This window comes from Oncorhynchus mykiss, chromosome 3 (assembly GCF_013265735.2).
Source record: "Oncorhynchus mykiss isolate Arlee chromosome 3, USDA_OmykA_1.1, whole genome shotgun sequence".
NCBI lineage: Eukaryota > Metazoa > Chordata > Actinopteri > Salmoniformes > Salmonidae > Oncorhynchus > Oncorhynchus mykiss.
Window position 1 is genome coordinate 69,379,987 of NC_048567.1, and position 18,113 is coordinate 69,398,099.

General features: G+C 47.4%; 1 protein-coding gene across 1 annotated transcript in view; it reads right to left on the bottom strand.

The window, feature by feature from the left end:
* Positions 1-480: 480 nt before the first annotated feature.
* Positions 481-18,113, bottom strand: part of LOC110520476 (collagen alpha-1(IV) chain) — an 89,232-nt gene continuing 71,599 nt past the window's right edge. Inside the window, exons 20-48 of the mRNA XM_036975027.1 lie at positions 17,949-17,984; positions 17,692-17,838; positions 17,454-17,540; positions 17,079-17,162; positions 16,764-16,834; positions 15,897-16,088; positions 15,504-15,672; positions 15,310-15,402; positions 14,803-15,005; positions 14,276-14,708; positions 14,001-14,090; positions 13,742-13,894; positions 10,730-10,828; positions 10,411-10,500; positions 10,155-10,294; positions 9,789-9,915; positions 9,470-9,550; positions 9,211-9,309; positions 8,708-8,944; positions 7,262-7,395; positions 7,047-7,119; positions 5,599-5,670; positions 5,264-5,392; positions 4,991-5,089; positions 4,598-4,810; positions 2,623-2,800; positions 2,392-2,506; positions 1,836-2,008; positions 481-1,723 (exon numbers count right to left, since the gene is read on the bottom strand). Of these exons, the coding sequence (XP_036830922.1) occupies positions 1,642-1,723; positions 1,836-2,008; positions 2,392-2,506; positions 2,623-2,800; positions 4,598-4,810; positions 4,991-5,089; positions 5,264-5,392; positions 5,599-5,670; positions 7,047-7,119; positions 7,262-7,395; positions 8,708-8,944; positions 9,211-9,309; positions 9,470-9,550; positions 9,789-9,915; positions 10,155-10,294; positions 10,411-10,500; positions 10,730-10,828; positions 13,742-13,894; positions 14,001-14,090; positions 14,276-14,708; positions 14,803-15,005; positions 15,310-15,402; positions 15,504-15,672; positions 15,897-16,088; positions 16,764-16,834; positions 17,079-17,162; positions 17,454-17,540; positions 17,692-17,838; positions 17,949-17,984 (3,899 nt within the window). The 3' untranslated portion in view covers positions 481-1,641. The remainder of the gene's footprint in view (positions 1,724-1,835; positions 2,009-2,391; positions 2,507-2,622; positions 2,801-4,597; positions 4,811-4,990; positions 5,090-5,263; positions 5,393-5,598; positions 5,671-7,046; positions 7,120-7,261; positions 7,396-8,707; positions 8,945-9,210; positions 9,310-9,469; positions 9,551-9,788; positions 9,916-10,154; positions 10,295-10,410; positions 10,501-10,729; positions 10,829-13,741; positions 13,895-14,000; positions 14,091-14,275; positions 14,709-14,802; positions 15,006-15,309; positions 15,403-15,503; positions 15,673-15,896; positions 16,089-16,763; positions 16,835-17,078; positions 17,163-17,453; positions 17,541-17,691; positions 17,839-17,948; positions 17,985-18,113) is intronic.

Below are 18,113 nucleotides of genomic sequence, written 5' to 3' on the forward strand. Positions count from 1 at the left end.
ACCATAAAGGCCTGATTGTTGGAGTGCTGCAGAGATGGTTGTCCTTCTGAAAGGTTCTCCCATCTCCACAGAAGAACTCTAGAGCCCTGTCAGAGTGACCATCGGGTTCTTGGTCACCTCCCTGACCAAGACCCTTCTCCCCCGATTTCTCAGTTTGGCCTGGCAGCCAGCTCTAGGAAGAGTCTTGGTGGTTCCAAATTTCTTCCATTTAAGAATGATGGAGGCCACTGTGTTCTTGGGGACCTTCAATGCTGCAGACACGTTTTGGTACTCTTCCCCAGATCTGTGCCTTGACACAATACTTTTCCATTTGCAAAAATGTTGAAAAACCTGTTTTCACTTGTCATTATGGGTTATTTTGTGTAGATCAATGAGGATTTGTTTTGTTATCCATTTTAGAATAAGGCTGTAAGGTAACAAAATATGTAAAACCTCAAGGGGTCTGAATACTTTGCGAATGCACTGTACATACACACACACTTTCAGTGATGTTGCCACAGCTTTATTTCACTGTTCTGTTTTTCATAGTGAACCACAAGGCACTGGAGGTCTTGGCCTATAGCGGCAGGACTGATGTATGCTTAATGTAACATGTACTGCTAACTGTAGCATGTAATGCTAAATGTAGCATGTACTGCTAAATGTAACATGTGCTGCTAAATGTAACATGTAATGCTAAATGTAACATGTAATGCTAAATGTAACATGTAATGCTAAATGTAACATGTAATGCTAAATGTAACATGTAATGCTAAATGTAACATGTAATGCTAAATGTAATATGTAATGCTAAATGTAACATGTAATGCTAAATGTAACATGTAATGCTAAACGCAGTATTGTAACTTTAAGTGCCTGGGTCCGGCTGGACCAGAATAACATACTGTACTTTCATATCTCACATTGTTTATGGTTATTTGGCAACTCAAATCCACTCTACATATTCTCATAAATTTCATAAATAAAATACAAATTGAAATAGAGATTATGGTGGCTGTTATGTTAAGTAGGAAAAAGAAAAGCAATATATTTACAACATAACCATCACTATGCCTGTGTGCTAGCAACACTCTCTCACTGTGACAAGCATCTGTAGCCAGTGGTAACTCCCATTCTTAAATTAGTACTGTGTTATTTAAAGAGTAAAAAGATAAAAGACGTGAAGAACAATAACAATATCTATAACGGTAACTCAGAGCTGAAAGTCAGTGGCATTGAGTGAAAATATTAAGGCAAATAGATAAGATTCAATAGCACCTGACTTGCACAAACACCCCCTTTCAAAATGGACGCCCGTTTACAAATGGGGAGGGGGGGTGTACTCAGTGCAGTCGTAAACTGGGCGCCATTCATTAGAGAAACGTTGTGATAATGTTAGTAAAGAGTTCTGCATGATGGAGCGAAGGGCCGGTTGGTGTTATGGCTTGGTCTCCGGTGTGTGTGTGTGTGTGTGATCTGCTCTTTCGGGGATCTCTGGATATTTTGTTGTCTGTGTGTCTCTGTCACTCTCCTCCCTCACACACAGTGAAATAGCACCATCCTTTGATCAATAACAAGAAGTCAAGCCACACCGCGGAAAGATTGGTGGGGTCACGGGTTGTGGTGGGAGGTTAAGGGTCACAGAGAGGTCAGTGGCGAGGCCTATGTCCTCTTCATGCACACCTGGCAACGGCTAATGTGAGTCCGAAGACTTCCTGCCTTTAGCGTGGTGGGTATGGGTTTCCTGGAACGAGATGTGAGACGACATCAATCAGTCAAGACCATGTCAGAGTTCTGGTAGCCAGAAAGGAAAAGATAGAGGGAGAGAGAGAGAAAGAGAGTTGTTCTTGGCTTACGTAAACATCTCATTGTCCTCGATGGCGGCCAGCCAGAAGCTGTAGGAGTTGGCGTAGTAGTTGCAGGTTCCACGCCCGTGACACTCGATAAAGGGTGCGCTCCGGAACTCTTCTAGACAGGAGCCAGGAGATGCCAGGGCCTGGCCAGAGCCCTCAGCACCTGCACTGGTATGCTACACAGAGAGAAGGGCGGAGAGAGAGAGGAGACAGAGAGAGTACTGCTACTGATAAAGAAGGTAAGTGCTGATACAGAAGGTAAGTGCTGATACAGAAGGTAAGTGCTGATACAGAAGGTAAGTACTGATACAGAAGGTAAGTACTGATACAGAAGGTAAGTGCTGATACAGAAGGTAAGTACTGATATCGAAGGTAAGTGCTGATACAGAAGGTAAGTACTGATACAGAAGGTAAGTGCTGATACAGAAGGTAAGTGTTGATACAGAAGGTAAGTGCTGATACAGAAGGTAAGTACTGATAAAGAAGGTAAGTACTGATACAGAAGGTAGGTGCTGATACAGCAAGCATGGCGTTGTAATATTCATTTAGTCTCTCTCACCATGACGAAGGAGTAGCCAATCCAGAGTGAGTCCCAGCCATTGGGGCATGATGGGATCATGATATTCTGACTGTGTACTGCTATCACCATGGCAGGAGCCTCACACACAGAACACCTGTTGGCATAGGTAGAGGTCAATACACATGCTATCCATGCACGCACACTTACATGGATGCACACAACACAAACATACACCTACACACACATACACACACACACACACACAGCTACCTGCTGATGAAGGGCCTGATGCCCTGGCCGGTGATAGGGTCCATGTTCATTGGCATGGGCTCAGGGGAGGTAAGCCAATAGGAGTAGTCGTTACGGGAGGCAAAGTAACAGACGTTGTTGATGTTACAGAAGAGGAAGGGCATGGGACTGAACTTCCTCAGACAGCTACCAGCCGTACCTACACACAGACAGAGATACACACAAGTAGTTGTGTGATGCTGATCTGATCTCTCTTTTGACGAACATATCAAGACTGTTTCAAGGACAGCTTTTTTCCATCTAAGTAACATTACAAAAATCAGAAACTTTCTGTCCAAAAATGATGCAGAAAAATAATCCATGTTTTTGTCACTTCTAGGTTAGACTACGGCTGCTAGAATCCTGACTAGAACCAAAAAATTTGATCATATTACTCCAGTGCTAGCCTCTACACTGGCTTCCTGTTAAGGCAAGGGCTGATTTCAAGGTTTTACTGCTAACCTAAAAAGCATTACATGGGCTTGCTCCTACCTATCTTTCCGATTTGGTCCTGCCGTTCATACCTACACGTACGCTACGGTCACAAGACGCAGGCCTCCTTACTGTCGCTAGAATTTCTAAGCAAACAGCTGGAGGCAGGCTTTCTCCTATAGAGCTCCATTTTTATGGAATGATCTGTATATCCATGTGAGAGACGCAGACTCGGTCTCGACCTTTAAGTCTTTATTGAAGGCTCATCTCTTCAGTAGGTCATATCATTGAGTGTAGTCTGGCCCAGGAGTGTGAAGGTGAACGGAAAGACACTGGAGCAACGAACCGCCTTTGCTGCCTCTGCCTGACCGGTTCCCCTCTTTCCACTGGGATTCTCTGCCTCTAACCTTATTACAGGGGCTGAGTCACTGGCTTACTGGGGCTCTTTCATACAGTCCCTAGGAGGGGTGCGTCACTTGAGTGGGTTGAGTCACTGACGTGATCTTGATCTTCCTGCCTGGGTTGGCGCCCCCCTTGGGTTGTGCCGTGATGGAGATCTTTGTGGGCTATACTCAGCCTTGTCTCAGGATGTTAAGTTGGTGGTTGAAGATATCCTCTAGTGGTGTGGGGGCTGTGCTTTGGCAAAGTGGGTGGGGTTAAATCCTGCCTGACGGGGCCACAATGTCTCCCGACCCCTCCTGTCTCAGCCTCCAGTATTTATGCTGCAATAGTTTATGTGTCGGGGGGCTAGGGTATAAATACCTGGAGTATTTTTCCTGTCTAATCTGGGTGTCCAGTGTGTATGCTCTCTCTAATTCTCTCTCTTTTTCTCTCTCTTCTCTTTCTTTCTCTCTTTCCTTCTTTCTTTCTTTCTCTCTTTTTTCTTTATTTTTCTCTCTCTCGGAGGACCTGAGCCCTAGGACCATGCCTCAGGACTATCTGGCCTGATGACTCCTTGCTGTCCCCGGTCCACCTGTTCGTGCTGCTGCTCCAGTTTCAACTGTTCTGCCTGCGGCTACGGAACACTGACCCGTTCACCAGACGTGCTACCTGTCCCAGACCTGCTGTTTTCAACTCTCTAGTGACAGCAGGAGCGGTAGAGATACTCTGAATGATCGGCTATGAAAAGCCAACTGACATTTACTACTGAGGTGCTGACTTGTTGCACCCTCGACAACCACTGTGATTATTATTTTTTGACGCTGCTGGTCATTTATGAACATTTGAACATCTTGGCCATGTTCTGTTATAATCTCCACCTGGCACAGCCAGAAGAGGACTGGCCACCCCTCATAGCCTGGTTCCTCTCTAGGTTTCTTCCTAGGTTTTGGCCTTTCTAGGGAGTTTTTCCTAGCCACTGTGCTTCTACACCTGTATTGCTTGCTGTTTGGGGTTTTAGGCTGGGTTTCTGTACAGCACTTTGTGACATCAGTTGACGTAAGAAGGGCTTCATAAACACATTTGATTGATTGAAACACGAGATAGATACAACATCTATCTCTCTGCCTAGCTCTCTCTGTCTTACCCAGGTCCTGTCCGTGGGAACGCTCATTGCCCTGGATGTAGAGTAGGGAGTATCCATCATAGATCAGCGATGTTCCCTCTGGACACTGTGGAACCTCCACCGATTGGCTGTGCCTGGTTACCAGGAAACCATGCTCCATGGAGGAGGGGCCGGGAGGACCTACCTGACCCGGAACACCATCAGGTCCAGGGGGTCCGGGATACCCTCTCGGTCCTATAGGGACAAGGGTCAAAGGTCAAAGATGAAGGTCAGGGTCAAATGGAACATTAGTTCCCAGTCTGAGAATCACACGTCTGGATAACACTAGTACATTATATAGTATTTTATCCTACATACAGTGTAGTATCCTTTTCAGTGTGGCTATAAACTGGACAAAGGGGATGTGACTCTCACCTGAGGGACCAAGCAGGCCTGGTTCTCCCTTGGCTCCGGGGAGACCGTTAATCCCAGGGTTTCCCTCGTCACCTTTAATACCCTGAATACCTGTCATACCTGGGAGACAGAGAGCGAGAGAGGAGAGAGATGGAGAGAGAAAGTGAAAAAAAGGGGAGGGAGAGAGAGAGAATGGATGGATGGACGGATGGATGGATGGAAGAGGGGTGATCAGAGCTGATGTTTGGTCATAATATATCGGCTCATTGTAGATAGGATGGTTTGAACTCTCACCTTGCTGTCCTTTCAGCCCAGGGAAACCTGAGGGCCCCACAGGCCCCTGAGGGCCCTGACTACCCGGGAAGCCGCTTTCTCCCTTGATGAAGGTGTGGAGGCCAGGAGGACCAGGGGGGCCATCATTACCTGAAACAAGGAAAGGTGATTCAGATAATTACCAAATCTTATTATTATTCATATGTGGGTAAAAGTGTCTGTCTGCTGCATGGCATATATTCAGAATATACATGTCAGCACTCAATGGCCACTATACAGCAGGTGTTTGATGCTATGAAGCTCACAGTGATTTGGTTTACTGGCTGTTTGGTTTAATGTTGTGTCTCTCCACTCACCTTTAGTTCCTGGGAATCCTCTGTCTCCCAGCTCTCCTTTCAATCCAAACACACCCAATTCACCCTTTGTCCCTGAAGAAGAGAGGAACTTAATCGTTTTTTTTTTTAAATAAAGAAAAACCCTTGAATGAGTAGGTGTGTCCAAACTATTGACTGGTACTTTAAATAAAAAAATTAATATATATAATGTTTTAAATGCTCATAAACGTGCAGGAAATGTGTACATTTTTCTGGTTCAAAAATATATTGTTAAAAACAAGCTGTTCAGCAGCAGCTCCGAAGGTGCATAGGCCGTGTGAATATCGCTTGGATTGTTTTGCCAGCTATGGGGAACTGCCCCAATGAAATCAGAGGATTTCATAACATAAATTATAACAGCACAAAGTAAATGGACTGTCCTGGGGGTACTTAAATGTGCACTCAGTCAGAACTTCTGGGTTTGCTCTAGTCTCCCTCACAATGAGCCTCACACGCACCAGACAACTTATTTCAGTACGCAAGACTAGAACTGCTCTATCAGGTACAGCTGGGGCTAAAGCAAAAAGCTCATTGTAATTAACTTGGATATAAATAATCATAACAGTCATGGGAGCCTGGGACCTGATAAACTGAACATCTACAGTTGAAGTGGGAAGTTTACGTACACTTTAGCCAAATACATTTAAACTCAGCTTTTCACAATTCCTGACATTTAATCCTAGTAAAAATTCCCTGTCTTTAGTCAGTTAGGATCACCACTTTATTTTAAGAATGTGAAATGTCAGAATAATAGTAGGGAGAATGATTTATTTCAGCTATTATTTCTTTCATCACATTCCCAGTGGGCCAGAACTTAACACACACTCAATTTGTATTTGGTAGCATTGACTTTAAATTGTTTAACTTTGGTCAAATGTTTCGGGTAGACTTCCACAACAAGTTGGGTGAATTTTGGCCCATTCCTCCTGACAAAGCTGGTGTAACTGAGTCAGGTTTGTAGGCCTCCTTGCTAGCACACGCTTTTTCAGTTCTGCCCACAAATTTTCTATTTTCTACAGGATTGAGGTCAGGGCTTTTTTCTCTCCAAAAAGTATGATCTTTGTCCCCTTGTGCAGTTGCAAACCTAAATGATCTACACCACTCACCTGGGAAACCTTGTCTAAATGATCTACACCACTCACCTGGGAAACATTGTCTAAATTATCTACATCACTCACCTGGGAAACATTGTCTAAATTATCTACACCACTCACCTGGGAAACCTTGTCTAAATGATCTACACCACTCACCTGGGAAACCTTGTCTAAATGATCTACACCACTCACCTGGGAAACCTTGTCTAAATGATCTACACCACTCACCTGGGAAACCTTGTCTAAATGATTTACACCACTCACCTGGGAAACCTTGTCTAAATGATCTACACCACTCACCTGGGAAACCTTGTCTCAATTATATGTACCACTCACCTGGAAAACCAGGCACACCCTGCAGTCCCATCTCTCCCTTCAGTCCATCAACACCTGGAAGGCCAGATTGCCCCTGTAACACACACACACACAAACACACACACACACACACACACACGTCAGATGGTGGACACTAGTCACGTGTCATGATAAACCAACTAGACTGTCATGACATCACAAATGGATCAGTCAGAGAGAAACAGGAAGTGACCTACAGGAAGTCCAGAGTATCCTCGTTCTCCCTTTAAGCCCTGCTCGCCCTGTACTCCTTGTCCACCCTGATCTCCCTTGTCTCCCTTCCCCCCCGCGCTGCCGGGAACACCAGCAGGACCTGGAACACCACTGGTACCTGTAGAGAGGAGGAAAAGAAGAGGAGGGTGGAGGGAGGGAGAGAGGGATGGAGGGGATAAGAAGAGGGTGCAGGAAGAGAGGAATGGAGGGGGATGAGAAGAGGAGGATGGAGGGAGAGGAATAGAGGGGGATGAGTTGAGGAGGATGGAGGGAGAGGGATGGATGGAGGGGATGAGAAGAGGAGGATGGAGGGAGAGGAATGGAGGGGGATGAGTTGAGGAGGATGGAGGGAGAGAGGGATGGATGGAGGGGATGAGAAGAGGAGGATGGAGGGAGAGGAATGGAGGGGGATGAGTTGAGGAGGATGGAGGGAGAGGGATGGATGGAGGGGATGAGAAGAGGAGGATGGCGGGAGAGGAATGGAGGGGGATGAGTTGAGGAGGATGGAGGGAGAGAGGGATGGATGGAGAGGATGAGAAGAGGAGGATGGAGGGAGAGAGAGAGGGGTGGAGGGGATGAGAAGAGGAGGATGGAGGGAGAGAGGAATGGAGAGGGGTGAGAAGAGGATGATGGAGGGAGATAGGAATGGAGGGGATGAGAAGAGGAGGATGGAGGGAGAGAGGAATGGAGGGGGTGAGAAGAGGAGGATGGAGGGAGAGAGGAATGGAGGGGGTGAGAAGAGGAGGATGGAGGGAGAGAGGGGTAGAGGGGGATGAGAAGAGGAGGATGGAGAGAGAGAGGGGTAGAGGGGGATGAGAAGATGAGGATGGAGGGAGAGGGGTAGAGGGGGATGAGAAGAGGAGGATGAAGAGAGAGAGGGGTAGAGGGGGATGAGAAGAGGAGGATGGAGAGAGAGAGGGGTAGAGGGGGATGAGAAGAGGAGGATGGAGGGAGAGGGGGTAGAGGGGGATGAGAAGAGGAGGATGGAGAGAGAGGGGGTAGAGGGGGATGAGAAGAGGAGGATGGAGGGAGAGATGGGTAGAGGGGGATGGAGGGAGGGAGAAAGGGGTAGAGTGGGATGAGAAGAGGAGGATGGAGAGAGAGAGGGGTAGAGGGGGATGAGAAGAGGAGGATGGAGAGAGAGAGGGGTAGAGGGGGATGAGAAGAGGAGGATGGAGAGAGAGGGGTAGAGGGGTAGAGGGGGATGAGAAGAGGAGGATGGAGGGAGAGAGGGGTAGAGGGGGATGAGAAGAGGAAGATGGAGAGAGAGGGGTAGAGGGGTATGAGAAGAGGAGGATGGAGAGAGAGAAGGGTAGAGGGGGATGAGAAGAGGAGGATGGAGAGAGAGAGGGGTAGAGAAGGATGAGAAGAGGAGGATGATATGTATCAAAATGTACAATCAAGCAGGTCAGGTGTGCAGTATACAGTACCTGGTTCTCCAGGCTTTCCTGGCACTCCTTGGTCTCCTTTGGGCCCCTCCATGGCGGGTCCTGGGTGGCCCTGTTCTCCTGGCTGGCCCAGGGAGCCCTGGAAGCCTGCCGTACCCTTCTCTCCCCTGGTCCCTGGGATACCCGGGATACCTGGGGAACCTGGGAAACCTGGACTACCCTTATCACCTTTAAACCCAGACGACCCCGGCGTTCCTGGGAAGCCTCTGCCAGGAAAACCTATAGGAGGGACACAGAGACAAACACTCCAGGCCATTGATCAAACTCCAGGCTATTGACATAAAAAGGTCACCTGCTGAACTCTTAAAGTCTGCCTCTGCTGTTTGTTAGCTGTTTAGATGCACAGTGCATGAGTTGATTTGGAGACATAGTCAAGAGTTGGGTGAATAGAAATATAACCCAGATCATAAAGCACGTGCTTTACATGTGGTTTCATAGGCTGAACATTCCTGACTGTATCCTAAAGGTCAGGAGAGGTCACTCACCTTGGTCTCCTCTGTCTCCTGATGATCCAGGAATGCCGTCCACTCCTGACTCTCCTTTTTCTCCAGTCGGACCTGGGGGACCCTGCAGACCAGGCTCACCTGGGAAACAATAGGTTACCTGAGTGTATGTCTCGACCCGCTGTGGTGCAGTAGCTACAGCATGGTAAATTAGTCCAAGCTTCATGACTAGCTGTCATACTGCACTAACAGGAACCAATGGCACCTGGGGCATTGTTACTGTGCTCCATGTGTTCCTTACCTGGTCGACCTGTTTGGCCTGGCTCTCCTGTTGACCCGGGCAGCCCACCGACACCCTTCTCTCCTGGCCGACCCGGCTGACCTGCACAACACAGCCCACACCTTCGGTTAGACTAGAGGTTGTCAAGCAAAAAGTAATGTTCTGGGTTTGTGAGATGATCGAGAATACCTGGTCGATATAGGAAATAATACGCTCAAGTGTTATTCCCTTGGCCAACAAATATTCTAATCGTGTCTTGTCTTTTTAAACTCCAAATTGAATCAATCAATCAGTCAGGTCAAAGTAGGGGCAGTTGTCATCATGGAGACCGGAACCTCACCTGGGTGACCAATGTAACCAGTGTCTCCCTTGGTTCCTGGTGTTCCTGGCATCCCGGGGACTCCCATTCCTCCCTTCTGACCCTTCTCTCCTGCGTTACCAGGGAAACCAGTCAGACCCAACTGACCCTGAGAGAGAGAAAAAAAGAGAGGGATGGAGGGAGAGAAAGAGAGTGGGAAAATGTGAGGAAAATGGTAGATACAGTGTATTGATTGAAAAAGAGAGACAGTTAGTGGCACAATTGCAATGAAAGAAAGCATACACCGAAGCTAGCTAGCACCATCCATGAAGACACAAACAACAAACCTTGGTTTCGTGAGACTTTCATGGAGCCAGCTCTCAGAGAAAAAAAGGGGTTTTGAATCACCTTCTCTCCAGGGGGTCCTGGCAGTCCGACACCTGGCAAACCGACTGATCCCTTGTCTCCTTTCACCCCCTCTGTACCCAGGAACCCTGGGTGACCCGTTGTGCCCACAATGCCTTTAGCACCCTTCGGACCCACAGAACCTATAGAACCATACATGACAATCCGGTTAGAACCAGTCTAACCATCCACACCACAGCGGATGTTCGATATAAAGGATGATTCCTCTCAGTGAGTGGATTGTGTGTTGTTTTCTTACCTGGGTATCCCATTTCTCCAATGCTTCCTTTGTTTCCAGGATACCCAGTACTGCCGGGCTCACCAGGAACACCTGTGTCTCCTTTCTCACCTGAGAAACAAGAATCATAACGTTTCAAAGAGGGTGTCATTTAATCATCACATTGACTGTGTCCCAAATACTATCCACTAGCATATTATACATTGTGCAAGACCAGTACATCATTTCATGCCAGGTAGTATACCGGTTTGTAACCATTGAGATCCTATTAAATCCTGTCTATGTGTGGGGCATTTACAATAAACAGAGGGGTATGGCGAAGCCTACATAGGTGACTAACCTGGTTGACCAGGTGTACCGGGCTCTCCATCCTTTCCTGGCATACCAGGTACTCCGGCCTGTCCTGGATAACCCTTCTCTCCGGTGTGTCCAGGGTCACCTAATGGGAAAAAGTGGGATTTAGCGTACCTAAACAATTCCTAGTTCCTGTTTAAAACAGACCACCTGACAGGCATACAGTGCAGTAGGATGTGGATATACAGTGCCTTGCGAAAGTATTCGGCCCCCTTGAACTTTGCGACCTTTTGCCACATTTCAGGCTTCAAACATAAAGATATAAAACTGTATTTTTTTGTGAAGAATCAACAACAAGTGGGACACAATCATGAAGTGGAACGACATGTATTGGATATTTCAAACTTTTTTAACAAATCAAAAACTGAAAAATTGGGCGTGCAAAATTATTCAGCCCCCTTAAGTTAATACTTTGTAGCGCCACCTATTGCTGCGATCACAGCTGTAAGTCGCTTGGGGTATGTCTCTATCAGTTTTGCACATCGAGAGACTGACATTTTTTCCCATTCCTCCTTGCAAAACAGCTCGAGCTCAGTGAGGTTGGATGGAGAGCATTTGTGAACAGCAGTTTTCAGTTCTTTCCACAGATTCTCAATTGGATTCAGGTCTGGACTTTGACTTGGCCATTCTAACACCTGGATATGTTTATTTTTGAACCATTCCATTGTAGATTTTGCTTTATGTTTTGGATCATTGTCTTGTTGGAAGACAAATCTCCGTCCCAGTCTCAGGTCTTTTGCAGACTCCATCAGGTTTTCTTCCAGAATGGTCCTGTGTTTGGCTCCATCCATCTTCCCATCAATTTGAACCATCTTCCCTGTCCCTGCTGAAGAAAAGCAGGCCCAAACCATGATGCTGCCACCACCATGTTTGACAGTGGGGATGGTGTGTTCAGCTGTGTTGCTTTTACGCCAAACATAACGTTTTGCATTGTTGCCAAAAAGTTCAATTTTGGTTTCATCTGACCAGAGCACCTTCTTCCACATGTTTGGTGTGTCTCCCAGGTGGCTTGTGGCAAACTTTAAACAACACTTTTTATGGATATCTTTAAGAAATGACTTTCTTCTTGCCACTCTTCCATAAAGGCCAGATTTGTGCAATATACGACTGATTGTTGTCCTATGGACGGAGTCTCCCACCTCAGCTGTAGATCTCTGCAGTTCATCCAGAGTGATCATGGGCCTCTTGGCTGCATCTCTGATCAGTCTCCTTGTATGAGCTGAAAGTTTAGAGGGACGGCCAGGTCTTGGTAGATTTGCAGTGGTCTGATACTCCTTCCATTTCAATATTATCGCTTGCACAGTGCTCCTTGGGATGTTTAAAGCTTGGGAAATCTTTTTGTATCCAAATCTGGCTTTAAACTTCTTCACAACAGTATCTCGGACCTGCCTGGTGTGTTCCTTGTTCTTCATGATGCTCTCTGCGCTTTTAACGGACCTCTGAGACTATCACAGTGCAGGTGCATTTATACGGAGACTTGATTACACACAGGTGGATTGTATTTATCATCATTAGTCATTTAGGTCAACATTGGATCATTCAGAGATCCTCACTGAACTTCTGGAGAGAGTTTGCTGCACTGAAAGTAAAGGGGCTGAATAATTTTGCACGCCCAATTTTTCAGTTTTTGATTTGTTAAAAAAGTTTGAAATATCCAATAAATGTCGTTCCACTTCATGATTGTGTCCCACTTGTTGTTGATTCTTCACAAAAAAATACAGTTTTATATCTTTAGGTTTGAAGCCTGAAATGTGGCAAAAGGTCGCAAAGTTCAAGGGGGCCGAATACTTTCGCAAGGCACTGTAGTGCAGTAGGATGTAGGATACAGTGCAGTATGATGTAGGATACAGTGCAGTAGGCTACAGTGCAGTACGATGTAGAATATAGTGCAGTAGGATGTAGGATACAGTGCGGTAGACTGTAGGATACAGTGCAGTACGATGTAGGATACAGTGCAGTACGATGTAGGATACAGTGCAGTACAATGTAGGATACAGTGCAGTAGGATGTAGGATACAGTGCAGTACGATGTAGGATATAGTGCAGTAGGATGTAGGATACAGTGCAGTAGGATGTAGGCTACAGTGCAGTAGGATGTAGGCTACAGTGCAGTACGATGTAGGATACAGTGCAGTACGATGTAGGATACAGTGCAGTAGGCTGTAGGATATAGTGCAGTAGGATGTAGGATACAGTGCAGTAGGATGTAGGCTACAGTGCAGTAGGATGTAGGATACAGTGCAGTACGATGTAGGATACAGTGCAGTACGATGTAGGCTACAGTGCAGTACGATGTAGGATGCAGTGCTGTAGGATGTAGGCTACAGTGCAGTAGGATGTAGGATACAGTGCAGTACGATGTAGGATACAGTGCAGTACGATGTAGGATACAGTGCAGTACGATGTAGGCTACAGTGCAGTACGATGTAGGATGCAGTGCAGTAGGATGTAGGCTACAGTGCAGTAGGATGTAGGCTACAGTGCAGTACGATGTAGGATACAGTGCAGTACGATGTAGGATACAGTGCAGTAGGATGTAGGATGCAGTGCAGTAGGATGTAGGCTACAGTGCAGTAGGATGTAGGCTACAGTGCAGTACGATGTAGGATACAGTGCAGTACGATGTAGGATACAGTGCAGTAGGCTGTAGGATACAGTGCAGTAGGATGTAGGATACAGTGCAGTAGGATGTAGGCTACAGTGCAGTACGATGTAGGATACAGTGCAGTACGATGTAGGATACAGTGCAGTAGGATGTAGGATACAGTGCAGTAGGATGTAGGATACAGTGCAGTAGGATGTAGGATACAGTGCAGTACGATGTAGGATACAGTGCAGTACGATGTAGGATACAGTGTAGTAGGATGTAGGATACAGTGCAGTACGATGTAGGATACAGTGCAGTACGATGTAGGATACAGTGCAGTACGATGTAGGATATAGTGCAGTAGGATGTAGGATACAGTGCTGTTGTATGGGGCATGTTCATTTTGTATACCTGGGTCTCCGCTGTCTCCTTTCTGTCCCTTCATGTGCTCCATGTTCAGCTCACTCATGTTGCCAGGAGGACCCTGCAGACCCTGCTCTCCCCTCTCTCCTTTGGGTCCAGGCTCACCAAACTCCCCTCTAGGCCCAGAGACACCCGGGTTGCCTGAGAGAGAGAAGAGATGAGGGGTTTGAGATGCTATAGTATAGTGGTGCAAAACACACTGATGGGTAGTCTGGTAGTACAGAGGCAGCAGTTCTACTCTACCCACCTCTCTGTCCAGGAGTTCCAGGGCTCCCAGCAGAACCCTGATGTCCTGGTGTTCCAGGCATTCCCATGACTCCCATCTCTCCCTTGAGGCCTGGGGAACACACACACATCAACAAATAAATAGAATAGGAAAATGTTGATGATTATACATTACAAAGGTTGTCACCAAACTCTCCTTAAATTCAACGAAAATGAACCCAGACCAGTCCAGTCAATGAGTGTTAATTTCTTTCCAGTTACATCAGACCTCCTACACTGTTCTGAGATCTGTCTCACCTGGGTCTCCGGGGAATCCGTCTCTGCCAGCCGGGCCAGGTCTTCCTGGCAACCCTTTTGATCCAGACAGTCCAGGGAATCCTGAGTCTCCCTTCTCTCCCTGGGGGCCGGGCATGTCCAGACCAGGAGAGCCAGGGAAGCCCTTATCTCCTTTCACACCTTCATGACCAAAGGGGCCTGGCTCTCCAGGGGGTCCTACTGGTCCAGGGGCCCCAGGTTCTCCTGCTCCAGGGGGTCCAGGGGGTCCAGTGCCACCATGCTGACCAGGGGGGCCAGGGTCACCTTGAATTCCCTGAGCTCCAGGTGGTCCTGTGTGTCCCTCTTGTCCAGGAATACCAGTTGGACCAATGTTGCCTTTATCTCCATGAAAACCTGTCTCTCCAGGAGGGCCCTGAGAACCTTTAGGACCAGGTAGACCCCGACCTGGCTCACCCTAGAGAGGGCAGAAGAAGATTGGTTGATTGTTTGATTGATGGAGTTTGAAACAATTGAAAGTGAAGCAAAGACACAGACATAGGAACACACACCTTTGGACCAGGTGTGCCTGGTTTTCCAGAGAAACCATCCTGTCCAGATCTCCCAGGCTCTCCTGGCAACCCAGGAGCTCCTGGAGCTCCAGAGTATCCTTTAGGCCCGGGTAGTCCTGGGAATCCAATGCCGGGGACACCTGAGTCACCTTTCTGTCCGGGGAATCCTGGCATTCCAGGGTCTCCCTGTAGTCCTCTGTCACCTGGGGTCAGGACGGAGAAGATGTTCATGATGCACTATGCAGGACCAAGCAGGACCATAGCCTACCATAAACCCGATCGATACCAATAAGCTGACCCTCACCTTGTAGTCCAGGTATGTCAGATCAATAATAATAAGCTCCTTGTAGTCCAGGGATGTCAGATCAATAATAATAAGCTCCTTGTAGTCCAGGTATGTCATATCAATAATAATAAGCTCCTTGTAGTCCAGGTATGTCAGATCAATAATAATAAGCTCCTTGTAGTCCAGGGATGTCAGATCAATACCAATAAGATGACCCTCACCTTGTAGTCCAGGGATGCCAGATTGTCCTCGAGGTCCGGGGGAGCCCTGGGGTCCAGGTGAGCTCACATCTTTACCTGGTTCACCTTTCACTCCTGAGAGGCAGAGAGACCATGTGCACATCATCATTTAGGCTCCTTTTACCTAACAAGTGTGTGTTCTTTTGAGTGTGTTTGTAGCTGTAGCCTGTACCCACCTGGTTGTCCAGGGATTCCAAGTCGGCCTTGTTGACCAGATGTACCCTTCTCTCCAGGCTCCCCCGGCCGGCCAAACCCTGGTACCCCAGGAGGACCCCTCTCTCCTGGGGGTCCAGAGAAACCAGGGTCCCCATCGAGACCACGGTCCCCCTTGATGCCCTCTCTGGCCTGCAAGAAGAGATCAGAGACAGAGATGGATGACTGACTGACTGTAGTACTGTCTGAACACATGTTTTAGGAGCCTTCTAGTGCTCGCTAACATGCACACATGCACACATGCACACACACACACACACACACACACACACACACACACACACACACACACACACACACACACACACACACACACACACACACACACACACACACACACACACACACACACATACAGGTTCTCCTTTGGATCCAGGCAGGCCTGCTAGTCCTTCTTTCCCTGGCAGTCCATCTACACCAGGTAGACCTCGTGTGCCAACGAAACCAGGCAGACCTTTGTCCCCCTTCAGCCCTGGAGCCAGGTAGATGTCGCCAGGTTCACCATGGGCTCCTGGAGCACCTACCAACCCAGGAGTACCTGAATTACCCTGGGGAGAGGAGAAGAAATAGCAGGGTCAATCAACAATCTCTTTTATTGGAAGAAAACTACTGAACAAACATCCAGTACATAGTCATGACAAGTGGATGGCCAGTGATGCAGCATGTCCACCATAGTGGTCTTTATGGAGCTACAGTGATGCAGCATGTCCACCACAGTGGTCTTTATGGAGCTACAGTGATGCAGCATGTCCACCACAGTGGTCTTTATGGAGCTACAGTGATGCAGCATGTCCACCATAGTGGTCTTTATGGAGCTACAGTGATGCAGCATGTCCACCATAGTGGTCTTTATGGAGCTATAGTGATGCAGCATGTCCACCCCAGTGGTCTTTATGGAGCTACAGTGATGCAGCATGTCCACCATAGTGGTCTTTATGGAGCTACAGTGATGCAGCATGTCCACCATAGTGGTATTTATGGAGCTACAGTGATGCAGCATGTCCACCATAGTGGTCTTTATGGAGCTACAGTGATGCAGCATGTCCACCATAGTGGTCTTTATGGAGCTACAGTGATGCAGCATGTCCACCACAGTGGTCTTTATGGAGCTACAGTGATGCAGCATGTCCACCATAGTGGTCTTTATGGAGCTACAGTGATGCAGTATGTCTTCTTCAGGTTCTATTAGAAGAGTGAGTGATGATGTGATGAAGATAACTCACAGGGCTTCCATCAAGCCCAGCAGGTCCAGGCACACCCTTGTCTCCTTTACTGCCTGCCGCTCCAGGATAACCTACAGGGGACGAACAACAATTCTCAGTCCAACACAAAAACACCATCTCATAGGAAATAGTGTGGAGGTGGATGAATATAGGCCCTAGGGTCAGGATCCTAACCTGAGATACATGCTGAAGATGTGGAACATCATTTTATTGCCAATCATTAATTTAAATCAGTGACACAAAGATTTCAGTTGCATGTGTTTATCTACAGCTATGATTCAGTCAGTAGTGTGGGGGTATCTCTTGTCAGCTCACCTTGCAGTCCTTTGGGCCCCTGGGGACCAGGGAGTCCAGGTGGGCCGAAGGCTTCGCACTGCACACACGTGTCTCCCTGATCACCTGGAGGTACATCACAATACAAGTTATATCAGACAAACAGGTAGGTGGGATACGATGGATGCCTTGAAGTGAATCTGAGCTGTACTATATGGAATGGTAATATCTTGTAATAAGTGATAATGTTACGTAATGTATGTAATCAGTATGTGAGCACTACCGAGTTTTGTGGTGATAAAAGCGAGAGGGATAGAGAAAGGGGGAGAGAGCGCATATAATATACATTGTGATTGGACAGAACATCAGAGACTGATAAGAGTGATTGTCCCACCACCCCCTCCCTCCCCGCCGTACCTTTCTGTCCTAACTCCCCCTGTAGTCCAGGTGGGCCGGGGGGCCCAGGTGGGCCCTTTTCAAGGGCCGGATCACATGGCTCATCCCCTATACACATAGTGCAACACACACACACAGGTGTGAGAGAGACTGCCTAGACAACACTGAGTGACCTAAAATACCTAAACGTATAATCAGCTAAATGACTCCACAATGACAAATGTCAAAGGTTACACTATGAATGTGTAACCACACCTACCAGGGGGTCCGGGAGGACCAGGGGGTCCAACAAGCCCATCTTGTCCAGGCTTTCCTCTGAGAGACTCCCCTTCTGCACCTCTGTCTCCCTTCTGACCGACCTCTCCTGGCCGGCCCTTCTCTCCGGGGGGTCCCTCAATGTGCCTGCCTAAAATATACCACAGAGGGACACAGTGAGGTATGAGGATGTCAACTAAAGAAATACATGACAGAGAGGACATAAAATATGACCGAGTCAAAGTGTGTGTTTCTTCTTACCTGGTAGGCCCAGAGCTCCTTGAATACCAGGGAAACCTGTCAGATAAAGGAGCATGTTCAGAGTTGGTCTAGGAGGCCTACATAGACACTTAGAAGGACTTCTTCTTTGGATACTAGTCAAATGATGAACTAAACAGCTGTAGTTTATAAAGGGGTCGGGGGGGG